Raw genomic sequence first — 16476 nt, 5'->3', positions numbered from 1 at the left:
TCTTTTTTCCCCCTTTTTTTCTTTGGTATTAAAAAGGTCTTAAAAGTCCTTAAATTGTCACTTCACTATCATCTGGGGACCCCCCAAAAATCATGCGGGGATCCCCCTGGGGTTCTCGACCCACAGGTTGAGAACCACTGCCCTACAGTGTACCCACCGCCCATTCAACAGCAGAGTTTCGGCAACAGAAGCTTTTTGATTGATTGAATACTTTATTAACAGTTTGCACAGGGAAGTACAGTTCAATACAAGGTCTGTTTAAGAGGATTTAAAACCCAAGAAAGCACTATGGCTTGTTTCCATTGGGGTCCTTTGTACTCAATTCATCGAACATTTAATGACAGACAAATATACACTACTATGCAAAAACATCATAGAAACAGTTAGAAATCGGAAATAAAAATGTCTACAGTAAACATATCAACGGGTAGAAATACCAGCTTTCCAACACTTACTGATTGCTGATCTACAAAAATCCTGTAAAAAACTAATGTTGGCGCTCATGCAGCCAGGACACCGGGTTGTATCCCTGAGTAAGACATGAAAAGTTAAGCATTGTGGTCAATCTGTTGCAATCTGTTGCTCAACACATTGACCACCATTGACGTCTATAGACGTCATTTGGTGATGTCAGTGATTACGATAGAGGGCGCTCTTCCGGAACCTTGTCAGCAGTGGTGTAAAGTAACTAAGTACATTTACTCAAGTACTGTACTTAAGTACAATTTTGAGGTACTTTGACTTTACTGGAGTATTTCCAATTGTCTATACTTTTACTTCTGCTCCACTACATCTCAGAGGCAAATATTGTACTTTTACTCCACTACAATTATTTGAAAACGTTAGTTACTAGTTACCTTGCAGATATAAATGATTACATTATAAAACATACATTAACCACTTTAGCCCTGTTTTATACCCAGGCTATTTGAAAATAGCCGATCTACAAGCTCACAACGCGTTGTGACGCGTTGTGAGCTTTTAGATCTGCTATTTTCAAACATTTTAGTACTTTTAATTTTGGTACTTTAAGTACATTTTGATACCAACACTTTTGTACTTTTACTCAAGCAAATTTTGTATTCCGGACTCTTACTTGTAACAGAGTACTTCTACATTGCAGTATTGATACTTTTACTTAAGTAAAACATTTGAGCACTTTTTCCACCACTGCCCGGAAATCACACATTCTAAAAATGGATGAAAGAAGAGACCTTCGTCTTTCCTCCCAGACATCTGATATTCGTTATTAAAAAGAAATGTCTGTATGTCTCAAAAGATTAGTAAAAACGCTGGCAGTGGCTGATTAATTAATTAATTAATTAATTAGTTAATGAATTCCCGGCAGTTAATGTGTTAATGACAGTGTTTGTACATGATGTGTGTCATTTGGCTTTTTCCTTTCAGCTGCTGGAGTACGTGGGCAAAGGAAAGAGCATCGCTGACGTGGGCTTGGCCCAGGCCCGGCGCCCGCTGGGCACGCACTGCCACTACTACGAGCTGGAGATCACCAGCGAAGGAGAGAACTCCTACATCGCCCTGGGACTGGCACGCAGGGTAAGAGGCTCTGCATCGTTGAAACAACCAGTGCTGTGGAAAGTAACTAAGTGCCCTTACTCAAGTACTCTCTACTTAACCCATGAAGACCGGGAACGCGTCTGTGTCATTCTAAGATTTCTTTGGCTGCTCAAAAATAGCAGATCTACAAGCTCATAGCGCGGCACCGAGTGCCGCGCTATGAGCGTGTAGATCTGCAATTTTTTGAAAATCTTGAAAATTTGTTCAAATCTTTGAATATATATATATTTTTAAAGCGAACATTTTTAACTCAAATCTTTGCGTCTGGGGGGGCCCCGGCCAAATATATATCTAAAAATGTTTGGCTGCGGACCCCCATCTCAAAATATTTTGTTCCAGGGACCCCCGGAAGCACAGCTCGGAGTAAAAAATGTTTGCTTTGAAACATATATATTCAAAGATTTTCACCAATTTTTCACGATTTTTTTAAATCTACAAGCAACAATCTACAACAATCTACAAGCAACAATATATATTGTGGCAACAATATATATTGTGTGGATTGATTATTTTTTACTTTCTGTAAGTAAATCTGTGTATTTCCACTTCCACCCACCGGTTGAAACACATCACCATTATCATTTCCTGTCATCTATTGTGTGTGTGTGTGTGCGTCTGTGTTGTTGTGCAATATGCATTATATTATTTATTACTGTGTGGTTAATCTGTTGCTACATGAAACATAATCTCCCACCCCACCCCAATGGCCCAACCCCCCGCCCCCACCCCACTGCCCTCATTGTTTCCGCTCTGAGTGATGGATGACGGGGAGAGAAAAAAGCTAATAGAATAAATATTGCCTCATTCTAGCCCCTCATTGCTTATTCCATAGAAATTCCAGGCTGGGCCATTTAATATTTACCTACTAGTCTCTGGTAGCCAGACAACTATTCCACGATCTACTGAATGCTATATAGCAGTGGTTCTCAACCAGTGGTCCTTGAGGGGGTTCCAGGTGGTCCCCAGCTAAATGCTGGAGAGTTGGTAACCAAATGGACCCTTATAGATCTTTAACTCTTGAGAGCACTCTCAAGAGTTCAATTATTGTAAAAAATCTGCAATACTTACGGTAATTTACAAGAAGTCTACACAATTAGAGAATGTAGAAGGATTGTTATTTTGATCAACGTTTGCCTGTCATCTCTCCTATGGTACCAACATCGATACAGCATGGAATTGTGGACAAAATCTTATCCAACAACAACTAAATATTCTAAGTTTTGGGTCTGAGAGGCTAAATCTATTCAAACACCTCCAGAGCCAGCATAGCAGACCTGACCATGCCCACGTTCACCACTGAAATGGGAAAACGCTCACTTAGATTTGGAGGAGCAGTTAACTGGAACTCGCTACCCCTGACTATAAAGAGCACCAGCAGCCATCTCCTTTTTAAGATAAGGGTCAAAGCATGGCTATTAGAAAACGTAGGGTCACTTATGTTAGTAATGCGATTATATGTATTTATGCTGTAGGTAGTGTAGCTTTTGATTGTTTTATTTATTACTGTACTGTCTACCTGTATGTATTTTGTTGCAGTGTTTGTCTCAGACCAAGGACCACAATGAAAATAAGTCGCAAGACTTTTCTGTGTCTGTATCCTTGACGTTTCTACGATGAACATGATGTAAAATGCGTTTTTATCCTGTATAACGTCTAATAAAATCAAATCAAATGAATGTTATATAGAGTCTGGAACTACACCTCCTGAATGTTATATAGATTCTGGAACTAGTCAATGCACCCCAAAATCGATTATCTTTTATGATAAACTTTGTACATGACTGTAGTTCCCTTTTTCAAAAGGTGGCATTCCTGTTTCGGGTCAGTTTCTCATAGCTTCATTTGATTGGCTCTGCAGCAGTTTGAACCAGTGGCGTACCCACTGTAGAGGCAGGACAGGCGGTCGCCTGCCCAACTAAGATCTCGCCTCCCCTAGAAAACCCCAATGACCCGAAAAGGTGTCATAACGTGCTTAATGTCCTCAAAGTCACGCATCCAACAAGCTTTGAGCTGAGCAGATTGGACCTTTTGTTCCAGAGATAATGGCCAAAACATCTTGAAAACGGCCACTTTCGCCGATTGAGTTGAAATTCCTTTTTTGGGGGTAGTAATAGAGGGGGGGGGGGGGCGGTGCAGAAATAAATCTCGCCTGCCCTAAATGTAATTCCTGGGGACGCCACTCGTTTGAACTGAAAACACATATCAAAGTGTTGTTTGTTTCCAGTTTATATCTGCTGCTGAGCATATTATAACATTTCAACAACACAAATCCTGTATGGGGGGTCCCTGCCTGGCACAACATATTTTCAGTTGAGGGTCTGTGGCTAAATACCTATTAATTTGGAGGTCCTTGACATGACAAAGTTTGACAAGGACTGGCCTGGAGGATAAGAACTCCTCATCACCCTACTATGTCTCTATTTTCCTTTCTTCCCATTTTCTACTTCCTCTTGTTGCTATGTGGTTGCGTTTCATTCTCTAAACAACACGGAAACTAAATATCAAGAAATTCTAAGTATGCAGCAGTTTCCTCGAGGCTCAGACGTTTATGGTTAGCTACATTAATTAGGCTCATTCAAGCACTACCGAGTGACAATTGACGGCGCACTAATGAGGCATGTTTTGTAAATAAGCGCTAATCATCTTTCGCTGAGAAAGGACTTGTTGAATGTTTACACAACAATCTCAATCACCCTGGATTTAATCTCACCATGAAACATCACATGCCATCTGCACATCCTGTTTAATATAAATAAAAATAGGCACCTGTTGCTTCACTTAAATGATGGATTTGAAATCAAAATCAATCAGCCTAGATATTGCATGTGCTATAGCTGCCTACAACAGACCCTTTTTCACAGACTTTTCAGCAGACATTTTGACAGGTAAAAACACATCTGACGGTAATCATAGAAATTGTGGATGTTTCTTTTAGGCGTTACCGTGCGCCGGGCATTCTGTAAAGTTAACTTCATGCTGGAACAGTAGTATGGCATTCTGTACAGTTAAAGGGATAGTTCACCCAAAAACATTGTTTTTGTCACATTCCTATAAAGCCAATCATTTCATGACCAGAGGTTCCGGTAGGAGACACAGTGTCTCCTACCGGGACCGCTGCCCGTCATCAAATTATTGGTTTAGGAATACGACCAAAACAAAAACATATCCATGAATTCAAATCTCCGTGGGGTGACTAATCGATAGAGAAAAAAAGCCATTTTGGGGGTGAACTATCCCTTTAACTTCATGCTGGAACAGTAGTATGGGATTATGAAAGACCACACCTGGAGAAGTAGATTTGGGTGAAAGTCTGAAAGTTTTGCTCGTAGTAATTCTTCATACATAGAAATGTTGACAATGTGAACAGAAAAAATACGTGTGTGTGTGTGTGTGTGTGTGTGTGTGTGTGTGTGTGTGTGTGTGTGTGTGTGTGTGTGTGTGTGTGTGTGTGTGTGTGTGTGTGTGTGTGTGTGTGTGTGTGTGTGTGTGTGTGTGTGTGTGTGTGTGTGTGTGTGTGTGTGTGTGTGTGTGTGTGTGTGTGTGTGTGTGTGTGTGTGTGTGTGTGTGTGTGCGCGTGTGTGCCCTCTAGTGTTGGTTCTGATAACTGCCTGGATGGCAGCTTGGAAACATTTCTAATCCCAGATTAGATATGTATGTTTTTTTCAGTTTCTCACATTTAAAAAATATATATAAATATATCAATTAAAAACTATTCCACCATTTTTCAAAAGAATTTCATGAATAAAATTAAAACATATAATTTTTATAATAATAAATAAAATAAAAACTGAAAAAGTGCTGAATATAGCAGATCTACAAGCTCACAACGCAGCGCTATTTTAGTTTGGGTCCCTGGCAAACGTCTAATTTCTCCTCTGGGTCTTGAGCTAAAAGGTTTGGGAACCACTGCTGTAGTCGACACCCTAATGTCCTAATGTTAGCCCAGGATACTTTTTTTTAATGGGTCATTGTTTATTTCTGGCCTCATGGCTCAAGCAATCCTAATATTAAAACCTGGATCACTGCTGACCCCAAGTCAAACACTGGATCACTGGTGGAAAAAGTACTCACAATTTTCACTTAACCCTCGTAGGGTCCTCGGGTCCTTTTGACCCGGTTTAACATTTTCAACATGAATTAAACGTATGTAAACATTTTTTGTTCTCTATGAAACTTCTTCTATTTGCCTTATTTACTGTACTAAACATGTGATATGAAAATGAAAATTTTCATTTTCATGAAAATGAAAATGTTCACACAGGGCCTTCGGGTCAAAGTGACCCGAAGGCCCTGTGTGTGACTAAAACACGAAGACCCTACGAGGGTTAAGTAAAAGTATCAATACTGCAATAAAGTCCGTAATTCAAAATGTACTTGAGTAAACGTACAAAAGTATTTGCATCAAAATGTACTTAAAGTACCAAAAGTAAAAGTACTCATTATGCAGAATGTATAAAAATCTTTTGAAAATAGCAGATCTACAAGCTCACAAGAGCTTGTAGATCGTCTATTTTCAAATGGCCAAAATGTATATAGGGCTTTGTTGTAATAATCAAAATTTACAAAGTAACTAGTAACGAAAGTTTTCAAATAATTGTAGTGGAGTAAAAGTACAATATTTGCCTCTGGTGAGAGGTAGTGGAGTACAAGTAACAGTACTGAAAATTGGAAATGCTCCAATAAAGTACCTCAAAGTACCTCAAAATTGTACTTAAGTACAGTACTTGAGTACCAGTACAGTACTTAGCTACTTTCCACCACTGCACTGGATCACTGCTGACCCCATCTGCAGGGTCTCACTGCCAGTGCTTTGAGATCACCACCGGTGATCAAAGGGTCAAAATCCCCCTCAAAAATACACACTGGTCTTAATTTAGAAAACTACAAAAGTAGAGGTCTGAGAGGAAAAAGTATTGAAATGGTCTGGAATTTTTATGTGAACAAAGGGCTGAAGCACCCTGTGGCGACTCACAGAAATAGCTCCCAGTAAATGAAACAAGCCCAAAAATGATTATTAGTTTGATTTGATTTGGATCTCTTCTGGACTCTCTTCAAAGAGTCCAGTCTACATAAAACATAATGTTACAGCACACAAATAATGATAAAAACAACAACCAAGTATTACAGCATAGACCTAAAAACACAGCTACACACACACACACACACACACACAGTGCCTGCCCATATACGATACACATGCCCATCTATGGTTATAGTACTACCAATATCCTACATTCTACTGACGGCACAATAATGAATCAATAAAAAAAAAACAATCCTAGTTAATTTTTTAGGTTTTTTATTCAGCATATAGGGCTTTCACGACTAGAGATTTTTACTGGTCGACTAATTTGACCCAGTGGTAGTCGACTAGTCGAAATTACCAAGGTCGACTAGTGGTTATACTAGTCGACTAGTTGGTGAAAGCCTTAATGTAGTGAATTCCATAATTTAACTGTCCTAAAGATAAAAGATTGACTTCCCATATCAGGTTTTTATTTTTGGTAACTCATAGTAATCTTTGTGTCTTGGTCCTATGCTGACCTGGTCTTTATCACCAACCTCATGCCGAGGTGTAGAGATGCATCAATCTCCCATGTTGTCTCACTGGATTGTGGGCAGTGTGGGTTGTCTGGTGGTGTGTAGTTCGTTTGACTTATTTGGAGTGGTTGAAGCCCAATGCCTGCCAAGTCAGCTCAATCAAAGATATGTAATTATTAAAGATGCCATCCCATCCCAATTGGAGCCACTAGAGGCAAAATGGTCCACAAATCCTACAAATGGTCTCCCGATCTCGCGAACGTCTGATGTTTACTGGTGCTAGATCCCGCAAGAGCGTGTTGCGGGGACAGAGAAAGGTCGATAATGAAATAGATTTTCTCCTGATTTGTCTCTCTGAAAAAAAGCCATTTTAGTATGAAAATCTTGAGAAGATTGTGTGGCTTGTGACAATCGGTTCCAATATTTAGTTCAGGGTGACCATGGAGCTAAAGAATGGTTCAGAAGCTCTGTGTTCACGTTCACTCTTCCATTGGAAATAATAGACTCCAACCTGCTTCCGCTCATACAGGAAGTAAACTGGAGATGGCATGTATTTCTTTTTTTTTTGTCCTGGGCTCAATGACAAACTTCTCTTTTTTTTCCTAAATTTCTTTTTTATCCCACGATTTTGTAACTCTTTTTCACCCGGTGCCAATTTTCTAAGTGATCCTGGGCGCTACACTCCCCCCACCAGCCTAGGGAGCCCAGGGCCAAGCTCATGCCTCCTTCAATGCAAGAGAGCCACCTGACCTTCTTGTCACCTGACAGGAGGGAGTTTCCCTGGTAGGACGTAGTGCATGGAAGGAAAACGTTATTCCAACCAGTTCCTTTCCCCTCCATCAGGCGCCCCGGCTGTCATGGGGGAGGCGGTATAGAGACTAGGATTAATGAAGCATAGCGTTAGTTCATGCAGGACACGGAAGTCGTGCACGCCAAAGCTGTAACCAGCGGTCAGTCAGCTGATGTGAACATCAGCATTCTATTTCCCATTCACAGCTCAGTGGTCATTACGTCACACACTCATTATCCAATCACAGCTCACGCATGAGCAAAGAGGATCCTTTAAATACGGCCTCTATTCTCTAGGTCTTTCTTGGTTGCTGAACCAATGCATTTTGCTAGCTCCTCCTCCACCCCAGCCTCCACCTTTTGATTAGAGTCTGGCTTAGGCTCAAATACTTGTGGTTATCATGTATATCTGCTTGTTTAGAGTCTTGCATATAGGCTCAAATACTTGTGTATCATGTATATCTGCTAATTCTAACTAATATGTCAATGTACTGCTATTGTTGACATTGTATCCATATGGGGATTTGCTTAAGCATTCTCTGAATATATGCTTAGCAGGCTGCTTCGACAAAGTTCAGTGAATATTCTCCCAAGAGCGGAGCTTTAACGCCAAGCTTAACTGTATTCCATTTGTGGCAATAAATGGTTCTTTATCTACTAAGACGAGAGTGTTTCTGATTGAACTAGATGTTTTTGTGAGGGTATTAACTACCCTAGGAGACATGGGGAGAACATGCAAACTCCACACAGAGTAGGCCCTTTCGCCAACCACACCTAGGGTATGACACGCTTCTGTCCTATTGGTAGACGCCTGTTCACATGGTGAACTTCATGCTTCAGACGCATTGAACATGACGCAAGTCCAACTTGCGTCGTGGCGTTCTGATGCTGTCAGAACGCCACAGCGGGAAGCTCCGCCCCTTTAGTCTCGTTGAATGGGACACTTAAACGCTTCTGATGCATAATATCGTTGCTGTCGGGGCAGAAACTTCTTTTATCCACGTTTTAACTTTTTGTTTGTAAATTAACACCCTACAGTGTCACACACAATCATCAAAAGTAGCAGATCCGTAATCTTGACGCGTTTTGAGCTGGCAGATCTGCTACTGTTTTTTATACTGTGTGCCCTTATTCTTTAGAAAGCCTCTTTAGTCATGATAATGCGTGGAGGATAAACGGCACCTCATTCCAACGAGCACAGTGTGTTCTTACTCCTTGACTCCAATTACACCCGGAATTATATAAACAACAATCTGTACCTGGATGAAGGGGAAAACAAACGCATGCTGATTTAGGTGTTATTCTAGTGGATTAACGATTGAAATATGATCACGCAAGCATTGAGATCAGATCTCAGTCTTCGGTGTTAACCAGGTATAGATCCTATCCAGACCGTTCACTATAAAAGTAACTCCCCATGGGGTAGAAAGGTCAACACCACCGGTAGAGAAATCAGCTGGTTTGTGACGAAAACAAACTGCATTTCTGCTCCTTCAGTGGTTCATCTCCTGCTAAAAGTTTAAAGCTACAATCCAGGACTTTATTTTTAACTCTCTGGCGCGTCCACATTTTGTTTAAAAATACAACATGACTATCCTTTCCTGTCGGGGGTTGGTATGTACGGCAGACTTTTAATGGTTTAATGATCAAACAACTGGCAACGTGGCAGGTATGTGAGGTTGAAAACTGGACAACGAGACGGCATATAAAAATACCAGATCTTAAAAAAAAATTAATGAATGTGGCTGGATTTGGATTGGATGATGATACAGTTCTAAATAGTAGACGTAATGGGGTCACAGGCAGAGTATGGAAGCGTTGTTGTTTTCACACCTGTGATCCCCGTTAAACAGCCAAAACCTTGTTCTTGTCTCATCCCCCTTTAGTTAACCCATTAAGACCGGGAACACATCTGTGTCATTTTTTGATTTCTTTGGCTATTCAAAAATAGCAGATATACAAGCTCATAGCGCGGCACCGAGTGCCGCGCTATAAGCTTGTAGATCTGCTATTTTTGAAAAATAAATCTTGAAAATCTTTGAATATATATATAAATTTTTAACTAAAATCTTTGCTTCTGGGGGTCCCTGGAACAAAATATTTTGAGATTGGGGGGTGACTTCGGACAAATACATATCATTTTGGGGGTCCTTGACTTGATTTTTTTTTTGAGAACCACTGATATCATAGCAACATAAGTGTTCACTTTTATAGCCAACCTAGTTTTCTGCTTTGTGCAGAGTTAAACAACGGTTACTAAGCCCAAATGAAAGGGTAGAGAGAGAGAGTGAGTCTAAGGCATTACTCAAACCAAATGTCTTTTAAGGTGGTTTATTTTACTAATCACACATACAATACATTTAGGTAAATAGGTAATAAAACCTGGTAAGAGAGAAAATAAGCACAGAACATTCACAGTATTAAAGATATGACTTCATCCCATTATGAACACATCAAACATACAATCATTTACAATGCTTTACTTACTATTGACTTTCCACTCTCTTCCAGACGATCAATGGGTCACTCAAGAACCCATATTCGAGGGACAACCCATGGCCAGTTACTTATCGAATCTGAAGTTTGTTCCTAGACAGGCTCCTTTATAAACTTCTCACACAGTGCCCTCCTTCAGGGAGGTTCAAGCAACCGGAAGTTCTGTTTACCCACAAAGCCTTGCGATTGCCTGCCGCTTCCTGTCACACTCTCTTCAGAGCTCCCCCGCTCGGAGTTGCTATCTCTTTTGTTTAGAAACCCACCACCTGATAGCGAGACCTGTTCCCTATCTTCCACACAAAGGCCTATTGTCTCTGGTATGCAAGAAGTCTTTGAAGCTCAGGAGCACAGCAGGGAGCCTGCCTCTGCCCACTCTGTACCACTAGGCTCAACTCAAACAGTACATGTTTGCTAACTCCTGCAGGACAATAAAAGCACATTGCTGTTGCACCAATAATAATACACAGTTATCTTTCATAATCATGGATTATTCCACACCTGCCACCTGTGATAACTGAACCCTGTTCAGTTCTCTCACAACCAACCTCTACACCACCATTCACTGTGAGCTTTTTTGGCTTCTTAAATCATGGCTTAGGTCAGTATTTGGCGAAAGTATGGCGGAAAAGTTCGATTTCATCTCTGTAAACTGCTCTGATCCCACACTCATACAGGTTACATTCTCAACACAATTTTCACACATTGTCTTTAAGTGGCTCTAAACCCATATTTTGGAATAATTTACAGTTCAACTTAACTTTCTCAATTTGTAATCTTTAAACTTTTTTAGGAATTCAAATTGTTTTGGAAAACTTTTCTTCTCCCACTTTTTTCCCTAGTAAGTCAATGTCCTATTTAGGGCATGTTGCCATGGTAATTGACATTGTAACTTGGGTAAAGGTTTTAAAAGATTTTAAAATGGCTGATCTACAATCTTACCTTTAAGAAACTTCACTCTGCATTTAAACCGCTAGCCCACATCCCAAAATGCTTTTTATACAATCAACAAATAATCAATTCAAAAAGGCCTGATTGCTCAGATCATGAGTCCACATCAGTACTGAATAATTTTGTTGTTATGGAAGAACCTCCAAATTATTGTTGCATTTTGACTTAGTGGCATATTGTCGGCAGTAAATTAATACATTTCATTATGCAAGTTATTTCTTCTGGTAATATCGTAAACACTACAAATGATACATTCATTTACACAATATCTCTCGAAATTCCTAAGTAAACAGTCGCTCAAATAAGACATTTCGATTTTTTAGACACCACGTTGGCATCTTTTTCGCTTATTGTCCGCACTGCGTACCACTGTCCACAGCTAATAACTGGATAGACCTGTTAGTCAAGCCTGTTCGTTTGTCAGTGTCACTTTGCTGGCACTACCAGCCACCAGTGGAACTGCAATCCCACCACCAGCCCGCGCTGATGACTGTGGTGGGACAGTGACTTTCTGCTTCAACTTTTCCTTCTTCCCTCGCAATTTCCCCACGACCCACCGGGCTGGTGCGAAGGGTTTACGTGGCTTGCAGGTTTCACATTTGCATTTTTTCAGGAGGTCAAGAGGCTTGCAGTTTGCACAATCGCATTTGACTGGTCTGGCTCTTGTCGCTACTGACCTCCCACCTTGGCCCAACAGGGCTTTAGGCTCGGGGCAAGGGCCACCCTTCTTAGGTGGTGCCACGCCGCTCTGCAGTGGTGTGATGTCGGTGTGTGAATTGGTGTCGGTCTTCCCCTCGGCTGTCTCTACTTCGACCGTCACGTCCCCCGCGGCGCCCTCTGGATGGATATCCCCTGCAGCTGTCTCCGCAGCAGCAGCAATACCGTCTGATGGCACTCTTCTGGCCGCCAGTGGGACTGCAACCCCACCAACCCCCTTCTGGGGGCTTCTCTCAGCCGCCGCCGAGAAAGAGCGTGGAGCTCTGCTCCACCCAGCCCCCCCCGCAGGGGGGTGGAGAAGGGATAGTTTATCTTTAATCTTCACCTTCTTTTTTCTAGTTACAGCCCCACCAGGACGACGCATTCTCTTTGCCTGGATCCTGGTGGTTGGTACTGAAATGACCTGACGTAGCACCCCGCCCCTCTCTTTCCGAGCGGGCGCACGGATGCCAGTATTTACCCACTCAGACTTCTTTCTGAGGGGTTCTGGGGGAGCTGGTTTGGCGCCCAGTCCCCGTTTTCGGACAGACCCGACTGGTCTGTCTTCGGCGGCTCCCTTCTTGAACGCCACCGGTCCGCTGGTAGCTGGTTCCCTGCCACCTTTCTTAGACGGGCCCTTGGAGCAAACGACACCCTTGACAGGCCTGACTGGTCTGCTTTGGGCCATCTGCCTGCCACCTTTCGTAGACGGGCGCTTGGAGCGAACGCCACCCTTGACAGGCCTGACTGGTCTGCTTTGGGCCATCTGCCTGCCACCTTTCGTAGACGGGCGCTTGGAGCGAACGCCACCCTTGCCAGGCGACTCGGATCCCTTCTTCTCCGTGTTGAGTGGGCTGGCGGCGACGTCCGTCGCAGCAGCGGCGTCTACTGACGCCCTCGCCGGCTTCTCTCCTGGTTCAGCGACCTCCAGTGACTGGCTCCCCTCTGCGTCGAGTGGATTGGTGAAGACTTTCACCGCCGTGGCGACGTCCATTGAAGCTGCCTCCCTGGCGGTCTGCTCATCTGCGACGTTGGCTCCCTCTGGTCGATCCCCCTCGGCTTCCTCCGCAGGCGTCTCGTCCCCAGGTCCAGCTCCATCGATCACCAGTGGCACCTTTGCAGCTGCTCTCTCGATCGCAGCGTGGAATGGGGTCTCCCCTGCAGCTTCTCTCGCTTCTCTCGCGATCTCCAGTGGCACCTTCCCCGCCGCCGATGGCTCCTCTCCGCCGGCCGTCACGACCTCCTCGGCGCCTTCCCTGCGTGTCGTGATGAGGAGATATCCCTCCGCCGCGTTGTCCATCGAAGCTGCTCTCTCGATCTCCAGTGACTGGTTCTCCGCAGTTACTTCCTCAGGATTGACCTCCTTCTCCGCGTGGTCCCTCGGAGCAGCGTGGAAAGGGGTCTCTGCCTCCCTCGGAGCGTGGAAAGGGGTCCCTGCCTCCCTCGGAGCAGCGTGGAAAGGGGTCTCAGCGTTGTCCCTTGCAGTAGTGATGCCATCTGGTTTCACTCTGAGGACTGCTGGCCCAGCTGATCCATCTGTAGGTGTGACATTCCTACCCCCCTCTGCAGCGTGGTCTGCTTCCTGCTTTATGACCGAATCTGCTGCCTTATCTGTGGAGATAGTCATTTGCCCTTCCCCCACAGCAGGGGAATGTGGATTCACTGGGGGGTTTAACCATTTGGTCAACTGGGCTTCCTTTCTTTCCCTCAGCTGCTGATATTTATTGCACATCTCTGTTTCCTTAAGCCTAGAGACATGGCCTTCCCACCCCAGCATTGCTTCCTCAAGATAACCGAGTCTCCTAGATAACTCACGCCCTTTCTTATTTTGCGCCATGCTGGACGCGGCCTGTGAGCTGATCTTCTCAGCCTCCTCTAAAGCCTGCACTAATTCCTGGACTAGATTGTGCATTTGCACTTTCACATAGTTGGACCAAAAGTAGGTCACAAATTTCTGGTCTGTTTCAACAAACCTCTGTTCACAAGCTTCTATCATCTTGTAAACCTCAGATGCGTCGCTGCCACTTTCTATAAGCTTGGTGATATAATCACCTGTAATCTCATAGAGTCTAGTAAAAACTGTCCTCAGATGCTCTTTCTTTGTGGCTAGCTCTTTGGGCTGCCACTGAAAAGACATATCATCTTCAGCCAACACTATTTCCCACTCAAAGACTTTCTTTGCTGCTCTCACTCTTTCAGCTAACTCTGCCATTTCCCCTGTTTGGGTATAAGGTCTCTTAGTTAGTCTTAATTCAATGGGCTGTGACAGCAATCGTCAGTTATTTTTAGCAAGTAACAGTGTTGTTTCAGCCTTTAGCTATATAACAACAATAATTAATTAACACTGTGTTTAACCTGTAAAATAGCACCCACCCTATCAGCATTCCACGCAAGAAGCCTTTTAATGGTCTACTTACATTAGTTAATTTTGTTAATTAATACTGGATAGGATATATTTTGCTCTACCAATGTACATTCTAGTATTTAACCCACAATGATTACCATTGATCCCCTGTTCTTGTACACTAATCATCTAGTTACTCACAGTATCAGTCTATCAAAGTCTGGTTAGACAGTGTATTACTGGTAGCCAATTCCCCACCCCCTCCCAGTGGCTGTTAGCTTAGCACTATGCTAGACAAAGGAAAAGTTAGCTGGTAGCAACCCCCACCCCCTCTGGTACGCTAATCAAACTTTTAACGGTAGCCTATAGCTACATAACCTGTGGTTAGCTTCTAGCTTCTCCCTCAGCTCCTTATCCTTAGCTCAGACAATAGAATCTGTTAGCACGCAGCATCCCCAAATCTACAGTCCTTTCTCCACACTTTTTGCAAACTGTGGGGCTTTGTTCATAGCACCTGGTTGGTTCTCTTCCCGGTAGCCTTCTCACGGTAGCGCCCGTACGGTCTCGACAATAGTAGCTGTCCTTTTCAAGCAACAGCTGTCTCCGTCCTTCGTGGATTCGATGACTCTCTTTTGTGCTGTGACTGTTGGAGACTCTTTGTCCCACACCGACCCTTTCGGCGCTGATTTCCACTCTAACATTAGTTCATTTCTCCAGTGTTAGTGCTGATAACCTATTTTAACCTGTCCCATAACCAGGTCTAATAGATACTTTGTTACAACTCACTTCTCATCTTAAAGAGACAGTGTGTTTTCATTCCTATGGCTATAGGAGTTTTTATACTGTTATTTCTTTATATAACACGCATAATTCAATTACTTTTAGTGTGTCATATCTTTACAACAACACAAAAATCACACAATTATACCATCCGCTTCAAGGGCCTAATACCTATCTAGCTATTACATAGGCTACCACGGTTTTATAATTGTTTAATTACTTGGTAATTTATACTCTGTAATAAGCGGAGTTCAAACACAGTGTCCTTCGCTTATTAACTCTAAGCTGTCCCCCTCGAGGACACTACAGTCTTATTACAGTGTAACAAGCAGAGTTCCAATTACTAAACTCAGATAAGTTTCCTCCGGAGACTATCATTAGTTTATTTACTTGTAATTAATACTTTAAACCTAAAGAAATCCCTTCCAGGGATTACTAGAGTTTAATAACTGTGTTATACCTATGATAACACGGTTAATCAACTTAACTCATAGATGTCTCTCTTAAGAGACACTACAGTTTAATTACTGCGTAATTTAACGGTTAAACCTAAAATCCCCTCCGGGGATTACTAGAGTTTAATAACTGTGTTATATTTCTGTATAACACGGCTATTCCGCCTAAAACTCATAGATGCCTCCTCCGGGGGCATAAATAGTTTTATTACTGTTCACTTTTATAGCCAACCTAGTTTTCTGCTTTGTGCAGAGTTAAACAACGGTTACTAAGCCCAAATGAAAGGGTAGAGAGAGAGAGTGAGTCTAAGGCATTACTCAAACCAAATGTCTTTTAAGGTGGTTTATTTTACTAATCACACATACAATACATTTAGGTAAATAGGTAATAAAACCTGGTAAGAGAGAAAATAAGCACAGAACATTCACAGTATTAAAGATATGACTTCATCCCATTATGAACACATCAAACATACAATCATTTACAATGCTTTACTTACTATTGACTTTCCACTCTCTTCCAGACGATCAATGGGTCACTCAAGAACCCATATTCGAGGGACAACCCATGGCCAGTTACTTATCGAATCTGAAGTTTGTTCCTAGACAGGCTCCTTTATAAACTTCTCACACAGTGCCCTCCTTCAGGGAGGTTCAAGCAACCGGAAGTTCTGTTTACCCACAAAGCCTTGCGATTGCCTGCCGCTTCCTGTCACACTCTCTTCAGAGCTCCCCCGCTCGGAGTTGCTATCTCTTTTGTTTAGAAACCCACCACCTGATAGCGAGACCTGTTCCCTATCTTCCACACAAAGGCCTATTGTCTCTGGTATGCAAGAAGTCTTTGAAGCT

At 42.7% G+C, this 16476-nt stretch overlaps 1 protein-coding gene across 1 annotated transcript in view; it reads left to right on the top strand.

Annotated features, from left to right (window-relative positions):
• The window catches only part of LOC308082228 (SPRY domain-containing protein 3-like), a 43481-nt gene that overhangs the window by 16045 nt on the left and 10960 nt on the right, over positions 1-16476 (top strand). Inside the window, exon 7 of the mRNA XM_080423907.1 lies at positions 1408-1557. Within this exon, the coding sequence (XP_080280033.1) occupies positions 1408-1557 (150 nt within the window). The remainder of the gene's footprint in view (positions 1-1407; positions 1558-16476) is intronic.

The sequence above is a fragment of the Gymnoscopelus braueri genome, assembly GCF_963280865.1.
Source record: "Gymnoscopelus braueri genome assembly, chromosome: 3".
Classification (NCBI taxonomy): domain Eukaryota; kingdom Metazoa; phylum Chordata; class Actinopteri; order Myctophiformes; family Myctophidae; genus Gymnoscopelus; species Gymnoscopelus braueri.
Note: the sequence above shows the minus strand (reverse complement) of the source record. Positions and strands in the feature narration are given on the sequence as shown.